The following is a 24,583-nucleotide window of genomic DNA, read 5'->3' on the forward strand; positions in this document are numbered from 1 at the left end:
GACCCCGCCGGCGGGCCGAGTTGGCCCCAGCAGAGAACCGACAGGGCTCGTGGCATGCCCCGTGTCTGCGGGGCTCCGGGAAGCTCCGCTCAGCTCTGCCGGCGCTCCCCGACAGCGTTGTGAGCGTGGTGGGAAGCAGCAGAGACGAGACGGAAAGGCAGAATTTGCACTTGGTTCCTCTTTAGAAGAAACGAGGGGGGGTTTTTTCCCATTTAGAGGAATTCATCTTTAATTGAGAGTTTAAATTCTACAGAAGCCAGAATTGTAAGGCTGCCTTGCTTTCCAAAGAGAAATGTATTTCTGCCTGTTAATACAGCCATTAAATAAAATGTTTATCTTGGTTATTGAAATGAGTAGCGAGGTTCTCGCTTTGGAGCTCTAAAACGGGATATTATCTGTCATTTTAGCTTAAAGAATGCTGCTAGCACGCTTGGGCTTAAAATGTTTTACTGTGACAAATAGTTGAAGGAGAAGCTGAAATTCTGGTATCTGGGGATATCCTGCGTGGGTATATTGTATCGTCGTGCGCTCTAACTGCAATATGAGGCAGAAACTCCTCAGCTCAGAGATCTTTGCAGCTGTTGTCCAGCATCAGATCCTGTTTGGATCAAACCTCCGGAGATTCGGACTGCCAGTGGCAAAGCCGGCTGCGGGGAGGTGGGCACCTGGGCACGGGTGCTGGGAGTCGACCTTGGGGCTGAGGCTACACAGCAGCACGCTGGTTCTGGCCTCAGAGCAGGGCTTTGCAGGCCCTATCTCCTTATCAGCTGTTTACCCTTTCACGCCTGGGCCCAGCATGGGAAAGCAGAGCTTGTTGCAGCTTTCTTGTATCTCCCAGCAGCTCCTGGAAACTTTCTACCAGTTCTTCTGCTGTTCGACCGGTAGCTGCGAGCGTCTCCCGCTGCCACTTTGGCTCCGCTTCAGCTGGCAGCTCTTGCAGCTGCAGGCATCCCTCTCTGATCGCCTCTCCGGTCAGATTCACCATGGTCTAGCTTCAGATTTTGTCTACTTGTATCCCAGCCTGCTGGAGCCTGTGGCTCTAAACTGTTTGCATCTTTTACCCTAGAGCTTTTGTGCCAGTGACTTGGACGTATGAGGGTGTTTTTCTCTTCCCCATCCGTCTGCCTCATGTGTTGAACATCTCGACGTTCTCAAATCCTGTAGCTGACAATCAAGGGCTAATACTGATTATTTTTGTTTCTCCACTCGTCAGTGCTGAGTTCCTCAAAAGTTTTGCTCTTTCTCTTCCCCATTACGTATATATTGACCTTCAAGCTGGAGTTGGAGGAGGCACGGGGGTGTCTTTGAAGAATCGGAGCACTCATTTGTGAAGAAGAGCTTGCGTAGCATTTGTAGGACTCTTGTCCCCAGTACTCAGCACACCTAAGACATTTTGAAGCCACAGTCTGACTTCAAGGGACCTTCCTGAAGATGCAGGTGGAGACACCCATGGCTTTTCCATAAAACCAGGCTGAACTGTTTAAAAGCTTTGTGGTTCCTAAGAGGAAGCTGTAATTATGCTCCTTTGCCAGAGACCTGCTGTTGCTTTATCCTCTGGAGTCCACACTGGCTTTGTGGTGACCTGCACTGATGTGAAAAGGGAAGTCTTCAAAGGGTGGATGTTGCTGGGTTCCCCCTGAGATGAGGCGGTGCCTCTGCTTGGGGAACACATGTTTAAATATGCCCCTCTGTAGCCACAGGTTTGCGTGTGGAGTCCAGGTATGAAGTCGGAGTAACTGTAGGTGGGATTTGCGCTGAAGCTGGACGCCGTGCGGTGAAACTGTCTTAGTCTCAAAGCAAATCATAGCTCTTGGCACGCGGTTTATCTGCATCAGAAAACGCCGGTGCTGTATGTGAGCTGGACCGCTTCTGGTGGTTCTCTGTGCCGCGTAGCACGGCAGCGTGGTGTAGAGCTACGGCAGCACTTGTTCGGGCTAACGAGCCGCTTTTTTTAGTGCAGTCTTACGAGAAGTGCTGTTACCTGAAAGGGCAGTGCTAGATGGATGTGGAAGCTGGGGAGAGACGCAATACGGAACGTGTGCGCTCTCAAATAAATGGTGAAAATGGTAATCGAGCTTTAAAGCGCCTGCGCTAGCTGTATGGTGCCGTTTATGTGTGCCCGGGGCAGGAGCAGGTATAGGGAAGAGAATGGGAGCAATCGTAGTCAGCCCTGCTGTACCAAAACGTTGCTGACAGATGTTCTTCTAACAGTTTTGGGTTTTTTTAAATCTCAACTTCTTTAGGCAATCTAGGCTTTTTCTAGCCCAGCAGGAAGGAAGGATGTAGAAAAAGACTTTTCTAAGTCTCCCTAAGTGCTAAGTCCTTTCCTTCTCCTCTCACTCCCTAGAGAACGCCATATCACCATCTTCTTACACATGACAAACTTTTTTTCCCCGCCCTATTTTTTTTAATCGCATGACATAAGCCCCTACGCCCTCTCCTTGCTGGTCACCCCCAAGTCCTTCGCCCTCACCGCTCCCTTGCTCATCCAGCATTACGCACAGCACGGACAGACAGACGTGGGCCAGCTGGAGCCTGCTCCCATCTGGCCTCCGTCCACGCTGCGCCTGGCCTGTCTGACACGCGGTGCTCCTGGGCATCTACCCCAGCATGAGGCTGCCTTGTTGTTTTTTTCATGACAGTGGGACGCTGTTGACTCATCCAGCTTGTGCTCCTCGGCAAATCTCTGCAGCTTTCTGCAGAGCCACCTTGCCGGCCGCTGCCTGCTCTGCCCTTGCGGCTGATGGTTCCTGCTGGGCCATGCGTAAGTTGTGTGTTTGCCCCTGTTGCTGGGCTCTTTAAAATTTTTTCTTTGAATGCTTTTCTGGTCCATCAAGACCATATGTGAACCCATAGCTTCCCTTCTGACGTGCTTGCTGTCTCCCTGCAGGTGAGTCTGTGACTTGCTAATAAAATACTGTGTGACTTGCTGATAAAATATTCGATCGTCTCGGGCTTGCCCCGAGGGAAATGCTATGTCTGCTGTTGGGTTTTGTCACCGGCCGTTAGACTCGGACACAGCCCTTCCCCAAACCTACCTTACGGTGGTTTTCTTCAGGCCATATATGTCTCGCTGGTTCCCAGGGATGTATCTGGAAGCAGCCTGTGAATAACTGAGGAGCAAAACCCAGTGGAGCGCTGGACGTATTAAGAGGCAGTAACTGGGCAGGTTCAACAGACCATCCCAAATATTTCTCCTTGTAGACAACTGCCACGAGCCGGGTCTGCTCCCGTGCCCCTCTTGGGGCATGCTTTCTGCCTAAGGCCATGCAGCAGTGGCGGTGTCTGTGCCGCAACCAAGGGAGCGTAACCTCCCAGGGGCCCCGTGGGACACGGGCCACCTTCTTCAACCAAAACCCACGTAATTCCAGCCAGAGCGCTTGGGATTGAGTGTGTAAGTTATTCATTGGCCTTAATTGTTCCTGATATTTTTAAAGTCTGTTTTTTCCTTCCAGCTGTGCAAGACACAACAAAATCGAAGTAGTACTTTGGTGTGATGTAGTTTAAATGGCTCACCTTATTGAAAACATCTTATCATACCCATTGCTTTGAAAGCTAAGTGTGTTTAATCGCTCCCTTTCTGAATGGCCAAATAGTGTCACGCATGTGTAAGTAGATAAATGCAAGTTAATGAGTGGATATAAAACAAATCACTCCCACCGCAGGTCTGCAAATGCTGTCCAGTCTATTTAAAGGTGATATTTGTTGCCATGACTGATCAAACCTGGGGCACAAGCAAATGTGTGTGTTTAAATACACCTCTAACGATATGGGTAAAGGATGAAAGAGCTGGGCCAGCTTCTAATGGGAGTTAAATGGGCTCTCGTGGAAGCAGTGTTCCAGCGATTGGGCTTCTAGTTGTTGAAAGTGGCTGAATTGCCTATGCTTGGTTTGTGGCTTCTGTTGTTTTAATACCACTTAACAGGTCTTGTATGGAGACGTATAACAACATCCAGCTGTCTTGCTTGAGTGTTTTCTCTCACCAGGTTTCTGGTGACAACATCATGCCAGCTCCTGGTCACGAGAAACGCTTTTCTAGCTCTGCTTGGGACCTTTGGCAACGTGGGCCTTGAGTCCCTCTGCTTTCCTGGGCTTAAATTATCAAATTAAGATTGTGTAGGGGACATTGGATCCTCTGCCTCGGCCAGAAGCAGCGTGGCAGCGCGGCATTTGACGTGGTGAGCGGTCCACGCGCAGTGCTTGGGTTTCCCCAGCCCAGCCTGGACCCCTAATAATTCTGGGAAGAGCCAGTGCTGGGCACTTAAAACCTTGAAGTGCTAATTGCTTAGTAATGAAAAGTGTAATCACCAAGCAATTAACTTTAAGCACTTAGTGGCTGGTGGAGGTTCAGGCTGGTCTGATGAAGACATTAATAACTTTAGGTCCCAGACTAAAATCTCATCCATTTCCCGTACGAGTGCGACTACGCCTTGGGACTTCCCGCACGCTCCACGCTGACTCCCCGAGCCTGTAACTGTCTTCCACCTTCGTACCCGCTGCCTTAGCAGAGCGTCTGTTCCTGCATGCTAATTCCCTTCGTGGAGAATCAATTAATAAACTGCCTTTTCAAAAACAAAACAATAGCACAAACCCTCCTCTTGTCTGAGTTCAGCCATACAGGTGAGCGTGTTAATTCCTAAGCCGGTGTTAAAAGACTTGCTCTCCTTTGAGAAACCAGGTGTTGCAGCACTGTTCAGTTGTGCTAGTTTTTGGGTTTTTTTACTGACCTAATACATTAAACCAGTTGTGAAATTTGAAGAGGAGCTTTTTCACACACCCTGTACTCACTTGTGAATACTGTGCTCTTGCATTAAAAAGAGGGAGGAAAGGTTTTACAGTAAGTTTAGTTAGGCTTGGCAGTCTTGCCTTGGCCATAACCGTGCCTCTAGAAGATCCGTGAATGCCTCTGTGTGCGGTGCTGATTGGTACCGTGCTTTGTGAAGGAAAAGTATAATTGTATGTGGATTTTAAAACACTTTGTAGAGGTGTCTTCAGGTGGGCTAGCTTCTTGAGGAAGCCCGTGTGGATGCCTGATGATTTTTAGGTACTGGGATGGTAACGGGTGTCCTATAACTTTCCTCTTCCCTGCGTGGAACTCCGGGTTTCTGCAGAAGTTATGCCCAGTTTGATGAGAATATCTTAAGCTTCAGCCATATCTTCTATTCCATAAGTTCAAATGCAGCAAAGTCGGCTTCAGACTTAAGCTCTGCTTAGTGTTTGGTGCGGCGCCGTAGTTTGTAAGACGTATGGGAAGGAGGGTGTTTGGTTACAGGGATTTTGGTGGGAACACAAGAGTTTCATGAAGTCTTTCTGTGACTTGAATTCTGGGTTGGGGTTGAAGCTCTCAAATGGAAAACTGCTCAGTGCAAGTCGTCTTCTGTCACCTGCGTCCTCAGCCGGGGAAGTGTGCGGAGGATGCTGGTATTTCAAGTGATGGTAGGAGAGTGAGAATAAAGATTCAAAGTCTCGTTGTCTTTTGAAATGACTGTTGTGCTTTGAATATAAAGAGGAATCAAAACCTCTGATGGAGGAAATCTGAAATCCCAGAAGGGTGTTCTGCTTTATGGGCAGCTTGCTTGGTGTAGACCAAGCTGAGGTTGAAGTAACGTGACGCTACTTTTAAAACTGCCTAGAAACAATAGGTATTTCCAAATGAAAGATGATACTGTCTTAAGTACTTATTCTAGAACTGAAAATACATTCAGATTACAGTTTTAGTCTGAAGAAGTAATTCTGGTCAATGTATTTCAGCTGGGGATGAGTCAGAACACAGGAATCCCCCAAAATATTACATGACCTTGTTATTTAACATAGCCTTTTTTTGCCTGCCTGGGCTTAAGGCTTCTGTAAACTTAAGTCGAGGTTAAACATGCGTGTCTGTTAAATTTTAAAATCCCGTCTCCGTCGCTTCTCTCGGAGATGGTAACTGAGGGATTCAGGACCTGCAATGCCAAGGATTCAGATGCTGAGGTGGGCGCCGGGGTGTCAGACAGTTTCCAGGGATGCTCTGAGGTGAGGAAAATAAGATGGAGATTACTTAAAGGGGGTTCTTGAAGTTGCATTTTTTGGGGGTCAGATTTTAGGATGGTTAATTAAAGGTTATGTTGAAGGAATGCCTTACCCTTCCCTGAATTTCCTGCGTTGTTTTTGGTTTCTCCCCAAAGCAACTTTTGAGCTTGTTGAGCAGTTACATGCTGGGTTTGGATCTCAAGGGTGCTGCGCCAACAGTTTCTGATTGAAAGAGTTGAGACGTAGCAGAGAGAAGGGATAGGACGGCAGCGGCAGCGCCGCGCGATGGAGGGGAGCCGGCAGGGATGCACCTGTCCTTGAAAGTCCCAGAGGCAGCGCGGTTTTGCAGATGCACGTGTCATACATGGAATCACGGCACGTCTTGAATTATTTAAGCTGAGCAGCTTGGAGCAAGTTCCTAAAGCAGTTGCGGAAGAGTGTGATTATAATATATAGAAGAGCTTTAATATTTACTATAGAAAAATCTTGCACCTTGTTCTTCAAAATAAAGCCTTGGAAATAATTTCTTATTCCATTTTGCCCGTATAACCAGGAATGGTGCCAGAGCTATCTGAGCAAAGTGACGTGTGATTGATATTTTACGAGACTCAGCCTTCTGCCGTGAAGGAGTTTAGTTTGCATTTTGCATATATGGAAAATCAGATGAGCAGGGCTTGGGTGGTGGTGGTGGTGGTTGGGGTTTTTTTAACCTTGATTAACTTGATTGCCAAAGCTTGTGCTCCTTCTAAAAACATGACTGTCAAAGCTGTCCTGAAATATTTTTGATATGGTTTTTCAAACTACTTATAGGCATCTTCCAGGGCGTTGTTAGCGTAGCTGTCACGTAGGCAGCTTCACGCGGAGCCTATTTAAAGTTCTAATAGGCGATTCTTTGTAAATGGGTGACACTCAATATATCCGGTATTTGATGCGTAGTAGCAGTTGCTGCTGATGTTCTCTGGGGTGTTTCAGAAGTAGTGCAAAACCCGTGTACGCTTTAGCCTTCCCGTTTCGCAGGTGGTCCGGTGTGTGCGCCTCCCGTCCTTCCCAGTGCTCGTCTTGCCTATCTCTGCGCTCTGCCTGTCTTCGTCAGAAAGAAGCCTTAACATCTGATTCACTGGGGAGCGATACAGTAAAGGCCAAGCGTCAAAGCGCCTCTTAAGCGTGAGTGCTTTCGTTCAACGTTGTCAGCCTTGAGACAAGTTAAGCCTGATTTTCACCCCCACCTCCACACACTCGTCTTCTGCGCTTGCAAAGGCCGGGGGTTTCCTTTGCCTTACCTGGGCTTTTGTTGCAGCAGCGTGGTTGGGTCTGGTTATCCGTGGTTCTCTTTTTAATTTTGAGATTGGTTTTGAGCGGTGAGAAGCTGATGGTGGGCTTTGCACTGCGGGAATAATTACAGTGTTTGCATTGGCAAAGAAGTGGTTTCTGTTGGGGGGAGTTGGCTTTCTGTGCGTACGCTTGTTTGCTTGCGCCTTTAATGACATGGTTGGGTATTATTTTTCCCCAGAGCCCCTGAACCGCTCAGTGCGTGAACAGATAGTTTAGAGAATAACATCCAAAGCTGGTGGCTGCTGGCCCCAAATTTTGGAGTGGCCGTGGGTTCCTGCTGCTGCAGCTGAGAGGCTCTCTTGTAGGAAGCAGGAGCGATGAACGCAAGATTAAAATGCTGCTCAGGAGTTGCTGTACGCTCTCTCACCCCAAAGACGCCTATTAGCTCAGTTTTGCTCTTATCCTGGTGCATCCCTCTTCAACCTGTTGAAAAGCAAAAGAAACGTGTCCCCTCTGAGTGAGGGAAGGTGGTCATTTGTCCACCTCTGAGCAAACTAAGGGAGCAGAACAAAGTCCTGATCTCCGATTGCTTCCAGTTTTTCCTGGGTTTGGAGTTTTGGGGAGGTGAGGGTGGCTTTGCTTGTCGATAAGCACAGCTTTTGCATCCCTTCTCCAGAGACTGAGTATGAAAGTGTGCCTGTGCCGTCGCCTCTTGAGCCCTCAGCTCTCCTGAGCCGCTTTTACAGGGCAGTTTGGCAGGGCTGTAAACAGCAAAAGCATCCACGCTTCCCGCAGATGTGCAGGAGGGCACTGCTTTGTGTTCAGGTCACAAGCCAGAAGGCTTGTGGCAACTACTGGGGGTGGAAATCTGTACTTCTCACAGGCCGTAGGAAGTGGTTTTTGCAGGTGTTGGCCATGGCGGTACCGTTGGGTGCCTGGTGAAGGCTTTGCGTTCAGAAACTTTGGTTTTACTTTAATGCAGAAACGTACCCAGGGTGTGGCTACGCGGCTTGATCTGGTTTTGGTGACCGATGTTTGAGTTGCGGACGTCACATATTACTTCCCACATTTTTTTTTTAATTATAGCATTTACTGAATGTTCAGCCTAAGCGGCAGCCTTTCACTGAAAGCATAACGCAGCGATACGGCTTCTTCGCATCAGTAACGGGGGATGGAAAGCTGGTGCTTTTCCAAAAGGGAATGCGCTTTTTCCAGGCGTTGCATTAGTCCCCCAAACATGCACCTTGGCATCGATTTTGAGGAAACGTTTTCCCACTCTCCCTGAAACGTGCGCATCGTTCTTTCCCACAGGTATCAAAAGAGCTGGCTTTTCTCAGCTAGATGTGAGTTAAATGAAGCAGTTTACTCCTAAGTGAAAAAAATGTACATACAAAGTGAAGTTAGTTGAACAGTTCTTGGTAGGATCTCGTCTCCGAAAGCGCGCGGCTGCCTTTGCTGCAAGGTGCGAAGGTCTGACCCTCAGCCTCCGCACGTGTGGGGCGCAGCGGGGCTTGCGCGTCGCTGCTGGCTGGCGGCTGCGCTGCAGCTCCCGCGGTGGCAGCGGAGGTTCAGCAGATGCGAAACGCCTTCCCTGCCCGTGCAGCCTGCCTCTTCGCGCTTTCCAGGTTGCTTTGGCCAAGGAATTTTGAATTCCGCTTTCTGCATTGGAGGCTTTGAAAGCGCTGTTTTCCCCCGGGGCTGGCAAACTGTGTCGCGGTGCTGGTCATAAATGCTGCCTGCAGAGGGGGAGATCAGAGCCCGGGATTCAGGGGCTGCCTTCTGCCCGGGGCTCTGCGCCGCCTCCGGGCGTGGGGCAGGCTCCCGGTTCTTGGGCTTTCATGCACCGAGGTCGGGCTTTGGTGGTGCAGCAGGGATTTCCTTTTTACTTTTTACCTCTTTTTTTTTCTTCTTCTTTCCCCTCTTTTTCTTCCTTGAGAGCACCACTTGCTGGGGCTGTGGAGTGTGAGAACAGCCGGAGAAATTTAAGTTTGGCTTCCCTGCAAAGCACTTCAGAGCACTGCCACTAGGCAAGATCTGAAACCAGATAATGAAAGCTAGGAAGGCCTTCCTGAGAAATCAGCTGGGGAACTTCTCTGCCAGAGCATTAACAGGTCTGGCTCGTGTTTACGCAAGTGGTCAGCCGTGCAAGTAGGGACTGCGCCCCAGCGTGTTTCTCTCAGCTTGCCATCGCTTTCAGACAGGTACAGCGCTCTTGTTTTTAAAGCATCGGATGATAATTGCAGTTGTTTGAGCACTGTAATTTATCACGGCCACACATGTTCTGCAGCACTCCCAGCTATGTGGCTGGAGCACAGGCTTTCGCAACGCGCTTATAATTGCTGGTGTCGGACCAGGGAGTGGAGCAGAGCATAGTCCCATACAACTTCCAGAGCTCCTCTCTTGGCTGTGCGAGGGCTGCCCCGGATCCCTTTTTGCAAACCTTTTGAAGCCACGGAGGCATGGGCTGCATCCGCCGGTACAGCATTCACATGGTTTTCAGGTGGTGCTGGCGGGTGGTTGGGGCTGTGTTGATGAGAGAGAGAAACAAGCCTTTTCTGCAGCCTAATGAGCTCTGGAAAAATGTTTTTCTCTGGAGCATGTGGTTGATGGAGCTTTCGATGGGCCTCCAGAGAAAAATCAGGGCTGGACCCTGGGAAGACAAATTGCAACCTGCAACAATTACAGTTTTTCTAAGTGTTTGAGATTGAAACGATGCTTCTGCTCGTGGGACTCGTGCAGCATTTAGTTAATTCAGCCTGGGATACCTGAAGCTTCCGTGATTTATCCAGATTTCCGAGAGCTCCTGGGAGGCTTCCTTCATGCAACACGTTCCTTGTAGCACTGAGAATTATTCGATTGTAAAAGCATCAGGGAGAAAGGAGCCAATCCTCCAGACACGGTTACAGGGTTGTTGTCGTAGCATAAGCTGCGCCAATTTAAATGGATATAACTTCTTCAAGTAGACGGGCTGAAAGTCGACAAAACGATGCTGCGCACGGAGAGGAAGATTCGTGTTGTCGTAACTCTCTGTGTATTTCTGAAGTGCCAAATGGATTAGGAGCTTTAAAAGCTTTATATTCCTGTGCTTTTGGCATCGTCTCCTTGGAACGGTCGCGTCTCCGTAGTGAAGCTTTGGAAAGGAAATGGTGCTTGAATGGGTAGTCCCAGACTAGTTTCTTCTAATTTCACTTGCAATCAAGTGATGGGGAGGGAGAGACAGATGCTGCAGCTGCGTGATTACAGAAAATGCAGCTGTTAACACACTTGCTTATTTTCCTACTAATGAGGCATCAACTCTCTTCTGATTTTGCTGTTTGGGTAGTGGTTTCATTCTAGCAGAAAATTGGCCCGGTGTTGTGTTGGGTTTTTAAAAATTTTTCTTTATTGATCTGGTTTGGGTTCAACAGCTGTCAAGATAATTTTTCAGAACTAGTCCAGTTTGAGGAAGGAGGCAGCAATTCCAGCTAGCTTAAAAATGCTTGGTGGGCTCTGGATGCAGCTGGTTAGACCAAGCTGCTTTGTTGAACTTGTTTCATTTCCGACAGAGTTACACCTAAATGTCTTCTCGCTGTTAACCCGGCTCCTCAGCTGCAAGCAGTGAATGGGTAGTGCTGGCTTAAGTATCTTCACTTTCAGTTCTTCGGATTATCTTGTGATTTCTGGGAGGCTTCTGGGCACAGATGTTTTTTTTCTTTGCTTTGTGAAGCAATACAAAGGTGGAAAGAGGATGAGGAGCCCTGACGCTCTCCCTTGCGAGCTGAAATGAGTACAATACTTGCTGTAAGTAAACTCGGCATGACCCTGATTTTGAGGCACGATGCACTTGACTGTTCAGATGGTTTAGTTCTGAGCAGCGTTCAAAAGCTCCGGTTCTGCGTTATGTGGGGGGGAGAAAACAGATTGTAGGTCCCAGGTGAGCCAGTAGTCTGAGCTGCTCCGTGCTTTTTGCCGAGAAGTGAATGAGCGGGGGCAGCCCCCAGCGATGCAGTCCCTGCAATCCCAGCGATTCGGGAGGCATGGAAAGACTTGCTGGCAGTCCAGCATCCTAAAGGTGGCTTTTGTTCAACAGAGCGATCTCGTAAGGCTGGCTGGTGCCTGCTGCTGGATGCGTGCTTGCCACGTGGGTGAATTGTTGGTTTAGTAGGCTTTTTCCTTCATGCCCATCACAACACCTCTCCAAAACAGGCAGTGGCATCACGGTAGCAGTCTCGTAGCAAGCCCTCCTTAGCACAAGGCTCGGCGTGGCTCTTTCTGCACCCTCTGTATGACACGTCACGGAGAACAAAAAAATACAGGAAATTCTCCAGGCTGAGAATGAATTCTGTGGAGACATGAGAGTTTCTCCAAAAGAGGTGTCGAGGAATAGATCTCAGACATTGCACTTGGCTTCTGTGGGATATGGAGCCAACTGTTGGTACCTGTTTTTTTTCCCCCCATTGGTCACGATGGTTTGTAATAAATTCACATGGCGCATGGCTCCGGAATAACAAGGTTCATTATGGATGATAAACCTGGTTGTTCCCACCTCCATCAGAGTATTGTGTCAGAAAAAGGACTTGGGAGGATAAACGATGCTTCGGCTTCTACAAACCACTCTGTGGGTCATGGCAGTTGGTTTATCGTGGTGATACGATGGGGAAGTTCCTTGTGTGTAGGAACTGAACCTTTTTAACCACGCTTGGTAACTGATCCACTCAAAATTGGTTTATTTCTACCGATAATATACTGACAGTATTGAGCCAGCGCAGAGCAAACGGGGTGCAGTCGTGCGTTTAGTTTCAAACAGAATTCACCTGACTTTGGACTTCAGGTTTTTAATGTGGTGTGATCTTGGAAGAGCGACCTTCTCTGGGTCTCCAGACTGAGTAGGTCAGGGAGAAACTTGGCTGCGGGTTTGTTTTTTGTTTGGTTTGTTGGTTTTGGGGTTTTTTGTTTTGTTGTTGAGACAAGGAATCTGCCATGGAAATTTTTGAGAGTAATGTTGACTTCTGCATTTGCTTGAGTTACTTTGATTGTACTTGTGCGCCTTGTCTGTTTCTGCTGCAAAGCTGGATTTCGGAGGGTTCAGTCGTGGAGGTGTTGCTGGGCGGTACTGGTGTTTTCCTTGCTGGCACTTAAAGGATTTGCTTGACTATTATGCCGGAATGTGTGGGGTTGGCTTATTTTGCCTTTCCACAAATTTCCAGATATTTACTTGCTCATCTGTAGGCGAGTGCTTTGTAGTGTCAGAGCAGCTGACCTCTGGGTGTGGGAGAGAGAACTTGGAGACCGGATGCCAAGGAGGAGATCTATGCAGAAATAACCTCCTTTTAATAAAAAATAATAAATAAAACCCCCCAACCGCCTGTGATTGCTTGATTACTGTTGAGTCAAAGGACTTGCGTGTCTGAGGCTCTTAAAATGGATTGCATTGGGTCTTGGTGCTCTTCCCGCTTTAATGCGGTTTTGACTCTATCTCTATTGTCATCTTTGCATGTTCAACTCGAGTGTTTCTCTTGACATTCCCGGCCGCAGCCTGTCAGCGATGAAGGCTGGGTCAGAGCACTAGCTGTAAATGGGTTGCAGCGCAGCGAGACGTTACTACCTGTTCCACACTGGAAGATGGGTCTCGCATCTCGACTTCAGAGAGGGAGGCGGATTTCTCACAGTTCTAGGAAATGGATGTAGAAAAAAAAGAAGAGGGGGGGAAAAAACCACACACGAACAAAAAAAACTCAAGCCACCAAAAAAAACCAGTTTTCATTTCGGGTATTGCCACTTAAAGCATTCCTATGCTGAGGTTCCAGAAACGATATTTTATTCAAGCTGTTGTTTGTCTTGGCATCCCTTGTAGGGTCAAACAGGGAAGATGGTCACTGTGCTGTTAATGACTCTGTGCTTCAGTGTTGGAAAAATCCCTTTCCTTCGATCTCTACCAGACTTTCTAGCTTTAGAGCAGATGTGGCATGAACAAAGTCACGTCTATAGTACTGAGTTTTGGACAGATACTCTAACTCATTCAAATACTAACGGGCTCCAGAGCCCTGGCGAGCAAAGGATGTGTGGTGAGTGGCCAGGAGGTCAGACTGCTGCTTGCAAAAGCTTGAGGAGAAAGAGGTGGCAGATGCTGGTTTTTAAGGCAAGCCACAGTTGTTTATTTTGGGTTTTTCACCTCTCTGAGCCTCTCTGTGAGGGCAGCGGAAAAATAGGATGAGAGTTGCAAGGAAACCAACCACTGGTCCATATAGCCTGGGAAACGTTACCCTCCCCAGGGCATGGTCATAGAGGATGCCTGGTCTACCGCTGCCAAGCCCCACTCTGCCTGATTTGTTTTTTAAATTACAGTCCTCCTGCAAACTGCTGAGGTTGTGTGTGGTTACTTTGGCCTCCTGCGCAAGAAGATTCCAGTTTGGGGGAAATTGTCCATCTGACTTGATAAGCGTCCTCCTAATTACCAGAACCGGTTTTTCCTATCAGAAAAACATGGATATACGTAAACGTTTGCTCCCCACAGTGTGCTCTCGTCCGGGCCCTGGCCAAGGGGGGTGACCCGTGTGTAACAAGGTGTAAGGGCTCAGTTACCCCAAAACATGTCGGGAAGAGTCTGACATCTAGAAAAGCGGTGTGCAAACCGCAGCGGCTTTCAGTCAAGTTTCTTTCAGTTAATGCATATATAAGCAAGTCAATTAAAACAGATTAGGCTTATTTCAAATAGATAATCTAATTATCAGCTTGATTAAACCATATCAAATGAACAGTTCTTGTAATTCGGGAGCTTTGTCCTAATCACTGCAAAAGCAGTAGTAGCTTTAATTAAGAGCCTCAAAAGTGGCAGACCAGTGTCAATTGAGGGGTGTTCCGGCAAATACCCGACTGCAGGGAGGATCAAACCGCTCCTAGGTTATGCTAATATGAAGACCAACTCTTTGGTGCCAATAAAGGGAATCTGACTATTTAATAATACCATTCAATGCAAGCATTTGTCCTTTTTCTGCTGTTTCCAATGCTCAGATACAGACTTAATGAAATCTATTCCAATATCACCCCATTAGGCTGACTTTTTAAAATATCCATAGGTTAGTATCACCTGCCTGTATCCCTTCTTAGTGTTAGACCTACAGCTTCTTACATGAATGTGTGTTCCTTCGGACTGCAAAATTGCTTAATTCCTCAAACACCTGACACAAGCCTGCTGCAGGTCGCTTGCCGAAGTTGGAACGCAAGGGTACAAAGACGTGGTAACCCTTCTGCTAAAAATGAAACAAGAAAACTAAAAACCAGGTTTAGTTTGCTGGATTACTTGGGAAGCCAGCGCATGGCTGAAGGGGCTCTCCAGTCAGCGCTGGTCCGCTCCTATCGCTTGCTTACGCAATGCTTAGAGGCCGTTTAGGCGTAAGCTGCTGCTCGTGGTGTGGCCAGAAAGCGTGGGATGTGCTCATTGCATGACTGGGTGGGCAGCTTTGGGTGAAGGCGGTCAGCAGTTGTCTCCAGTTCTTCTGGGCCTCCTCCCTGCCTTTCCATGGAGACCTCTTGAGATGTCTTGCTTGGAGCGAGCCATCCCCCTCCCGAGGCTGGCGTGCCTGCTCTGCTTGCAGAAGTCCCCTCTTAGGGTAAATCGCAGCAGGACCGTTCCTGTAACGCTCTTCGTGGCTGGGGATGCCCAGGTGTGCTGAAGCTGTCGGGTTTGCCAGCAGCTCCGTTAGGGTGCTGGGGGTTGGTTTGCTCAGCCGTGCCTTCAGCGAAGCGGTTCCTGTCCCGGCTGCAGATTCTTCTCTCTCTTCCTATATTTTAGTAATTTGTGTTGGTTTTGAACAGCGACTTGACATAGCATCTAGATGAAAAGTCAGGAGTCACATACAGATGAGTAATGCTTTTTCTTCCCATGAACATATTTTTAGGCCCTTTCTGCCGAATGTGATGATTTTTGGTTATTTAACATCTACGACGTTTACAAAATGCAACTGTGGGGAACGACAACAGCAACAAGTAGCCAGGTTCTAACCTGCATAAGGATTTGCATGTATTTAATTTATTAATGTTGGCAGATCTGTGCTTAATAGGCCAAGTTTACTTTTCACATGAGTAGGTGGACTTCTTGTTTTTCCTTTGTCTAATTGTTTCAGAAAACGGCAATGAAACAGCCTGCCTGTATCAACACGCAAGCAGTCAAATACCTGGGATTTACTTCTGCTGTATGCCCTGGACCAGCATTCAGATCAGCTTTAGTAGATTTGATAAGAATTTGTAATGTGCTAGAAACGGCATCGGTGTAACAGGGGACGTACCTGGCCTGGGAGCTGAAACAGCTCTCCGGCCGTACCCTGGTTTTCCCAGCTCCTGTGGCGTTTGCCGCCACCGCCTTGCTTTTAATTACTGTCATGTTCTATGGCTTAATATTAAACCACATCTCATTAACTGGCCGTCACCCAAAAAGACACTACTGTGTATAGAAACAAGCTTCCCCAGATATTTCCCAACTGGTCATTGGTGCTTTGTGAGGAGATGGGTCCCTCTCTGCCATACTAATAGATGTTTTGTTGTTCCTTCTCAGGGTTGGACATTGATCCTATGACGCATGCCCGGAAGAAACAGCTTTTCCTTCTGAAACATCCAGCTGGTTCTGCTGGCCAAGCTTCATCCCCAACAGGCGGCAGGAGGATGGACAGGACCGAGGCAGAGTGTGGTGAGCAGAGAGACGGAGACGCCACCGAGGCTCCAAACTGTCCGAGTGGGTTTGTGGGGACGAACAAAAACAAGAACTTGCATGAAGTGCGAAAGACATACCCGCTGCGGAGACGCCTGATCCCCTCGGTAAACAAGAAGACCTGCAAAGTGCTCCTCACCAGGCTGGAGGATGTGGCTGGATCTCTGTCGAAACAGGCCCAGAGCTGTAAAAAAAAGGACCTTCCCAGTTGGATGGAGGGCTTGGGACCTGCTTTGTTCTCCGAACAAGTTCAGCCTGTGGGAGCAGGGAAGAGTGATTCATCTGGGGAAAAGTGCACAATAACTTATCCAGGGACAGAGCAAGACCTTGATACTGCTCCTTCAGAGCCCAGGAAACGCCGGCTGGCCTCGCTGAACGCGGAGGCAGTGAACAATCTGCTTTTTGAACGGGACGATGGGTTATTATCCGGCAGGCGTTTTCGGAGAGACTCCGTTAAAGCTGGGGGAGACTGTACCGTGAAGAGCTTGCATTGCAAGGCTGGTGACAACTGGCCTGCGTTGGAAAAAACGGCTGTGAAAACCGGTAAAGGAAAAAACCGGCATGAGCCCAGTCAGAAATGCAATAGCTGTGACCATTCGCTGGATGAAGTCTTTGATGATGGGACAAAGCGGGAGGACGGTGCCATGTCCTATCATCCCACCCCAAAGAGACTGGCCAGCCTGAACGCTGTGGCCTTTCTGAAGCTGACCCACGAGAAAGACCAACCCCTGAAGCAGAGGAGTAAATCGGATGGAGAGGGCAAGTCCGAGAACCACTGTTCAAAATCTACGCTTAAATGGGCCAAAGCCGGTAGGAAGAATTGTGTCAAATCCAAGAAGGAAATGGCTAGCTTGAAAATGGAAGGTCAGCATGGCTGGCGAGGACTCGCTCTAGGCGCTTTTGGGAAGGGAGAGCAGCGGGACTCCTCTAGGCTCTACAGGATGACAGAACCCGTCCCTTACGAGTCGCTGTCTAGCTCTTACGCTAGCACAGAGGGTTTCTACCACAGACTGCCTTTGCTTATGGGTGGGCAAGCTTCCATGAAGCCAGAGTATGGAAGACCCGGAGAGAAATCCCCGACCCCCAAACAGGAATTTCATCAGCCTTCCTTTCCCGTGCAGCAGTTCCCTCCCTTGCCCGTGCCCGGAAATCACACGGATTGTGGATGTCTCTATGAATCCTCGGATCTGACTCCATTGAACAGGTTTTACTTTTATTATGGCCAAAGTGGATACAATGGCTACTCTCACTGCTCTGTTTACCCCAAGGACGAGCTTTCGCAATCCGCTACCTGCGAGGGGCTCTTGGTATCGCCCGGTTCCTTGCCGTCAGGTGCTCATTTGCAGCCACTCCACTGGTGTAACTCTCCGTACTGTTGCGGGGAAGGAACGGCGATTAACAGTTACAGCGTCTGCGGAGTCGTGCACGTGCCAGAGGGCAGGATTAGCAGCGTGCACGCGGGGCGGAACAGCTACCCCTACAAAATGCCTTTTGCAGCAGGTAAGGCGCAAAGCGCGAGCAAACCTCGCGCGGCGTTCCTGGGAGGAGAGGGCTGGTTCGGCGGCGTGGCTAATGAAGGTATCTCGTTGCCAGGAGGCAAGCTCCCTCTGCGCGCGGTGCCTCTCGCCTTGGCAGCCGAGCCCCGGCTCGGAAAGAAGCCACGCTTCTGCTCCCCTTCCCCCATTTTTAGCCCTGAGGCATTTTCCCTCTGAAAGGTCTTATTGGTGTGGAAAGCATAGAATTGGTGAAAGGATTTGGGCAGTGAGAAAGTGACTCATGACTTGTCACGCTGGAGCTAACCGCTTAGCTTTGATCTGTGTAAAATGAGTGGTTTTCAGTTCCTACATGCTCTGCAAGGCTTCTCGCCGTCCTGCTGTGCCGCTCTGAGCGGAGGGTCTAAAGCAGGCCGGGCTGAGTTACTCCTCCGTTCCCCAAAGCTCGCTCTCGGGACTGAAGCATCCTTGCAGAGCAGAGCAGTGTGGAGGAGCGGGCGCTGCCTCGCTCGTTAGACTCTTACTGACGCACGGTGTATGGGGGATGCGGTCTTTGAAGATTGTATAGATGACATCTGGCAGGGCTCGCCAGCAATTCCGTTAGCGGACTGTTTGGGCGGGTGCTTGAATTTCACTGTGGTGATCTAAGTGCCAGGTATGCTGTTAGTTTGGCGAGTAGTGGTCCCATCTTTGCTCTTGAGCAACGTCTGAAACTGAGAACAGGTGACGGTGGAAGAGGTGATGTGGTTATTTGCCCGGCTCTCTTGTGTCCCGTCTGTTTTTCAGACTTCGTCCTCCAACGTGCTTTACCTTGGAGCTTTGCCTTTGCTATTGAAAAATGTCTTTTGAAATATTTAAAACTGGATCGTTGCGTGGGGGTTATCAGACACCAGTACTTTGTATAAAAGCCACCCTGCTAGACGGCACTGCCGTTTGCAAGCGGTACGGTCTACAGAGGCGGCTGCTTCTTTGGCTGTTGGGAGCCTAAACATCGGTCTTTCAGTTAATCACACGTTCGAGTCGAAAGGAGGCATGACTTATCCACCTAAAACAGATTTTCAGGTAGGTGGATGAAGTTCTGGTTCAGCGCTCGGTTTGAGCGAGGCTTTGTCATCCTCCGTTGTAGGAAGCTGCTGAAACTCGGGAGCATTTGGTTGGAGTATAATTTCCGTTTTCCCTAAATATCCCCGCTGTCACGGTGTCGCTTCCTACGGGAGCAGCTAGACAGCGTTCGCTAGTGGCTTCATTGCTCTTTAAAACGGAATGCTTGCAAGACAACTAGCTCAGCAATGTGTTCTCGTCTGACAGTTTTCTGTGTAGTGCCCCGAGGTCATGTCAGTCTACTTTGTTCCTGAAATTTTGCATGCCGGTGCCTCTAACTTCGTGCAACCAGAAGGATGCAGGTGGTGCAAACGGGGTATTTTTTGGAGTTCAGCCCTCCCTGCGAACTTGGTAATTTCCCAGGGTGCTGGCAGAGGCAGTAGCGGTTCCAGGGGCATGTATTTACTAGCGGTGTGTCACCTTGCTGTGAAGATCTTTCTCGGAGCGGGTTTGTAAGTGGCAAGACAACTTCTTTTTCTAGCACGTTTTTTGGATGCGGTGCATTCTGGGTTAGAGCTGACTGTAAGTATAAATGCTTCACTGATTCTGATTTCCTTCCTGTGAGCAACTTTGATTTAAAAGCCTACAACATCGGAATAATTTAGACTTTGTTTTGAGGATTGAAGTGTATAAGGAGGTCTCCTAGAATATTAACAGGAACTTACGCTTTGGAGTTGATTTTTATATATGTGCGCGCCTCTGAAATCTCATCCTTCCCTAGAGTGGGTTATTTTAGTGAATTAAAGGAGTACTTTGGCTGGAAGCAACAGGCTCCCATCCAAGAGCACTGGTACGAGGGGATGCAGCTTGACGTGTCGCATGCCTTGTGTTATATCTGTCTTATTTGGTGCGTTCAAGATGTTCCTGTGGAAACATCAGTGTCTGGTGCAAATCAAGGGGTCAGGCCGTAATCTTGCGCAGTCGTGGTCTGCCATACGTGGGGGAGAGGCGTTGCTTTCCCCGGCCCGCGGAGGGTTTGCAGCATGCACTTCGAAAGCAGGGTAGTGGGGATGAGATCGGACAGGCTGCGAGGGATGCTTTAGTCCCAGCGCCGGTGGAGGGGCTGGAAGTGTGTGCAGCCAAGGAAGGAGTCCCAGGGGTGCCCGCGAGGCCAGGTCTGCGCTGCTTTCCTGAGGTTTAGTAGATACTTTTGTGAAGCTTCATCCTGCTTTAGTTCAAGCCTGAAAACTGCTTTTGTAAGCAAAATACTCCAGAGGTGATTCACAGCTCTGTGGGTCCTGTGCCTGCCAAGGCCAGGCAGGATACCTCAACTCACATCCTGATGCCTTGGCTCGCCAAGGGAGCTGCTGCGGCGTTTGCTGCTCCGGGTCAGCAGAGCCCGCGACGGTCTGTAGCAGCCCTCGCACTTGCAGTTCGGCAGCGGCTTTGTTGCAGCCCTCTCAGGGAGGGTCAAGTGGGAGACAGGAGGCAATAATTTCCTGTTGTTGCGAGGGGATCCCAGCAGTTATTCAGCTGGAGCTTGGTGACTTCAGATGTTTTTTCACTTTTAGATTATTTTTTTCTTTGCAGCTCTGCAGCAGCGCCATCCCGCAGATCCGCTAGGACGTGCTCCAGATGGGAGGCATCTCCCGGACGCTGCCTGCGGCTGCCCTTTTTGTCGCCCCAAAAAGCACGCTTTTGGGGTAGGGGTGCGTTGGGTATTGGTCCGGGAGCTTGCTTCCTGCTGACAGTAGGTAACTCAAACCCGACTCGCTCTTCTGTCGGGCACGTTGGCTGGGGTTGGGGGCTCGCTCTGTGACTCCCGGAGCCGTGTGAGGTGTTCTGGGGGGCTTTCGAGAGGCAGCGTCAGCCAACTTACGAACCTGTTGTGGTTCACGCGTCGGCTTTAGGGGCACAGTTCCGCTGAAAGCAGCGGTGTGCATCGTCTGTTAGAGTTTTGTTCCACGTTGTTTCATATTTCTGGAGTTAATTTGGAGAATCTTCTCAATTTCCCCTGCTTAGTAGAATTTGCCTTTTCGAAAGAAGCTGGCTGCTTCTGCTAGTGTGGTTTAATCCTTCCTATCGTTTTGATAAGCCTTTTATTTCCTTTATACATATTGACAGGCTGGAACTGCTTTGGATACTGGCCAGCCTTATGTGTATTACTGGCTGGCATTACTTCGGGGGATTTCAGACGGGTTTGTTGTAGTGCGGTGCCATCGGCAGCAGCATATTGGAGCATCGCAGGCTTAGAAATATCTTTCCTTTTAGAATCCAGTGACGGTGCAGAATGAAATTACAACATGAAGGTCTTTACTGCTATAATGCAATGAAGGGAATTTCAGGGGAAAGCGGTGGTAGTTTGGGACAGTCTTGGTTGTCTAGTCGTCTTATATGGCAAACGAGATACATGTCTCTCTTCTTCCCTCCTGTTAGAGGGCTGCAAGTCTCTGGACCAGCTGAACCTCACAATCCCTGTGGCAGGGCACCCCGCGTCGCCTGCCCACCCGCTCTCAGGATGTCCTGTACCCAGCGTGCCACCGGCTGCAGAACCCGTTCCTCATCTGCAGACCCCCAACTCTGACCCTCAGACCATGGCCCGAGAATGTCCACAGAGCTCAAAGCCTCCCAGCGGCTCCAAGTCCGGTCTCCGAAATACGACGGGCTGTCTGCACGCCTCGGACAGCAAAGCAGCGGGAGGTCATTCCCATCCGAAGCAGCAGCGCATTAGCAGGCGGAGAGCTACCAATGGCTGGATACCCGTTGGCGCGGCCTGCGAGAAGGCCGTCTACGTTGTGGTAGGTGTCTGTGGAGTGCTGGGTTTTGCGCGTGTACGGCTGTTCCCGTTTGTGCGTCTTCAGGGGACTAAGACTGCGAAGGCTTGAGAGCGTTTTGGGTCGTGCTTCAAGATGGAGGTGGTCACCAGGTGCCATCTAGAACCTCCTGGACAAGCACGTAGTGCCTTTGGCTGGGCTTCGAGGCTGAGCTGCTGTTGGCTTTGTTGTTCTTGTGTGCCCTGGCGTTACCCTGCACGGCGTGACAGGCAGTTTGGAAAGGAAGGAAAACCTGCTACTCCTGTGCTAGCGTCAGCTGAAATGCCACGATGATGAATGCTTCTGGCTTCGGCATTTGCAAGGGTGGCACCTGTTGCACCTGTGAGTCCATCCTACAGAGAGATTCTCCTCCAGCCGCTTCCTCCTGCGTTAGGACAAACCTGTTTGAGAAAGTGAGGGAGGTTTTTGCCCTCTCGTAAGGAGCGGTTGCCTAAGGTAGCTCTCGTAAGGTGGTGGGTCTCACTGATGGTGTCTTTGCCCAGCAGGGATCTCCCAGAGAGCACGGAGGACTGAGACAGTGTCCTGGCTCTCAGACAGAATTTTTCTAACACCCAGTATCTCCCTTCTTGTAACTTACCTGGTGGCATGGCCAGTCACCCCTTCAAGGATTTCTAGTTGTTGTGTTCAGGGGCAGAGGCTGGCTCCTGCAAGGTGGGAGATTTCCTGCCGGAAAATCTAATCAACTACAGCAAAGGCCGCTCCAACTGAGAGAGAAGGCAATATCCTTCACGTAACTAAACACAGGAGCTGTGGGCTTGAAACTTGGACCCACATGCTGTCTGGGAAGGTGGGACAAGGCGTTGAACTGTGCGCAGTAAATGTCAGCAGCAAGGGGAGCTGTGGTCCAGGCGGCCTCGTCTGTGCTGCCGCTTGGAGCGGTGGTATAACCTCGAGCTGCCGAGAGCATCACGCAGGACGGGTTTTGTAGCTTCAGCTCTTAGGGCTGTGTGCAGGTACCAAGGGCCGTGCAAGGCTGGAGCCTGGCTGAAAGCCAGAGACGGGCCTCCTGCATCCGTCGCTCAGACTTTGACACTCTGAAAGGAGCAGCGCACCCTTAATCTCCTTAAGTCCCGGTGCATAATGCTTCCGATCTTGCCTGGGTGATCTGGCAGGAGGTTCAACCCATCCTGCTCAGGCATTCTGAAAGAGTTTTCAGAGCAAAAATGAAATAAAACAAACACACATCCCCCAGTTCATAGTCCAAAAAGTGATTATTTTGTAATGCTAAAGGGTACAAAGGAGGTGTTGGCAATCGTGTTAAGAACAGCTTTATGCTACAGCCTCCCTGCCACTCCCTGCCCGGTTCATGTGAAATATTTCATGTTTTATTTGTTATCTTAGAATGTTTGTATCAGAGAAACACATAGGATTCAAAATACACCTAGTTTTCTATGCCTTTGAATATGAAGGAGATGCACACCTGCAGGTAGGCAGATAAAATTATGATTTTTCTGAGGGCTGGTTTTTTTGCATGTAGAATTTAAGGAGCGATTGTTTTTCCATTTCATATAAGGATATTAATTTCAGAAACCTGTGCTTTTGTGAGGCTCGCTGTCCCGCTGGTGAGCTGCTCCTTACTGCCAGCACTACGTAGGAGAAATGGTTGTCTTTTGCTTTATTTGAAAACCATGGCCACGTATGACCTGCGAGCCCTCGAATGCTATTCCTCGGTGAACTTCCTTTACCTATGAATTCCCTACCCATGGAAAAAGTAATTCATTTGACCTGATCTTGTTGTTATAAACCGGCCTGGTGGGAATAGAGATGCCACGAGTGGTCGTATGCTGCACGGCTTCTCTCGGAGATCTGCTGGAGTGGAAGCACTTAGCCCTGAGTAGGCTTAGGCAAGTTTTTAATTTGCAGCAGGACCAAAGGAGCCTGGGGTTGGGGGTGGGAAACAACAAACTAACTCCTCATCTTACGCTCAGCTTGTTTATCTTTTGTGCGTGTTCTAATGGTATAGAATGAGCCGGAGCCGGCTGTTCGCAAGAGCTATCAGGCTGTGGAGAGAGATGGGGAGATTATCCGGGTACGAGATACCGTCCTCTTGAAATCAGGACCCCGGAAGAAATCTATGCCATATGTTGCGAAGATATCGGCACTGTGGGAAGACCCCAAAACAGGTACCGTGCCAAAAGAGTACGTATTGCCTCCGGGCTTGACAGATGAGGGTGAGCTGGAACTGGGGAAGTGATGGGTCTCGGGAGAGCTGCAAGCTTGTTAGGGTACTCCAGTGCTGCCAGACCGGGTGATGAAGAGGAGGCGATTAGCTCCATGGCTTGCTTTCAGATTGTTCCAGGAACTGAAATGCTCTTTAATCACTAGCCTGGGACTGGTAATCAAAATCTTCCTGGTCGTGAAAGCACATAATAACTGCCAAGTGCCCGTCTTAGCAACGATCTCCTTTATTATTTCATTGCAACAGACATCTCAGGAGCTGCTGTTTACTCAGATGCTCTCTGCGACGTCTGTGCCGGGAGCTGGTGTGGAGCACGGGTTTATCTGCAGAAGCTCTTGATGGGATTCGAGTGGAGGTGGTGGTTGGAGTAGCGTGGTTTTGATGTTAAGGTCCCGTGTCTGACTAGCGACACCTGAGCCAAGAAAGCTCTGCCAAATATTGTAAAACACGGGTCTTGCTTAAAAGTGAAAAAGTTCTGTGTAAAAGGAAGCGATCAGCACGTGGCGAGGCCCCTCTCGGTCATGTCATCCTGCCACAGCAGTTCTGGCGTCAAGCTGGGGGTCGATGCCCCAAGTACCAAGCTTTGGATGAGCATCTTCCCCAGCTCGTGCTCGGAGTGGCTGGGTTTTTCTGATGGAAACGTTTGATTTTTTTGTATCTTTTTTTTTTTTTTTGTGCCTAACTGACCCCTTTGTGGCGATGTAACACAAGTAGAAGGGGATGACAGTGTAATGGAATAGCAACGTGACCGCCTTCATACAGCTTCTTGCTGTAACAAAAGGACACCTAGTTCAGCATGAAATATTTATCACGGCGCAGCTGCGTCGACGTGAGCGCTGTGGGAATGAAAGGGATGAAGCAGGAGGAGGAAGCTGGGTATTAGTGGGAAACACTACAAGAAAACTGAGGCTCGACATATTTTGCTAACTTTTCTTGCAGGGGAGCTGATGATGAGCCTCCTGTGGTATTACAGACCGGAGCACACTCAGGGAGGCCGCAATCCCAGTATGCACCAGGTGAGCCATCCCAGTGCGAAACTCGGGGCAAGGGTATCCCCACGTGTGTGTGTTTC

General features: G+C 49.3%; 1 protein-coding gene across 1 annotated transcript in view; it reads left to right on the forward strand.

Moving 5' to 3' along the window:
* The window catches only part of BAHD1 (bromo adjacent homology domain containing 1), a 40,730-nt gene that overhangs the window by 9,009 nt on the left and 7,138 nt on the right, over nucleotides 1-24,583 (forward strand). The window contains exons 2-5 of the mRNA XM_064453119.1: nucleotides 15,812-17,464; nucleotides 20,935-21,296; nucleotides 23,296-23,455; nucleotides 24,451-24,527. Of these exons, the coding sequence (XP_064309189.1) occupies nucleotides 15,829-17,464; nucleotides 20,935-21,296; nucleotides 23,296-23,455; nucleotides 24,451-24,527 (2,235 nt within the window). The 5' untranslated portion in view covers nucleotides 15,812-15,828. The remainder of the gene's footprint in view (nucleotides 1-15,811; nucleotides 17,465-20,934; nucleotides 21,297-23,295; nucleotides 23,456-24,450; nucleotides 24,528-24,583) is intronic.

Source organism: Phalacrocorax carbo, chromosome 5 (assembly GCF_963921805.1).
Source record: "Phalacrocorax carbo chromosome 5, bPhaCar2.1, whole genome shotgun sequence".
Classification (NCBI taxonomy): Eukaryota; Metazoa; Chordata; class Aves; order Suliformes; family Phalacrocoracidae; genus Phalacrocorax; species Phalacrocorax carbo.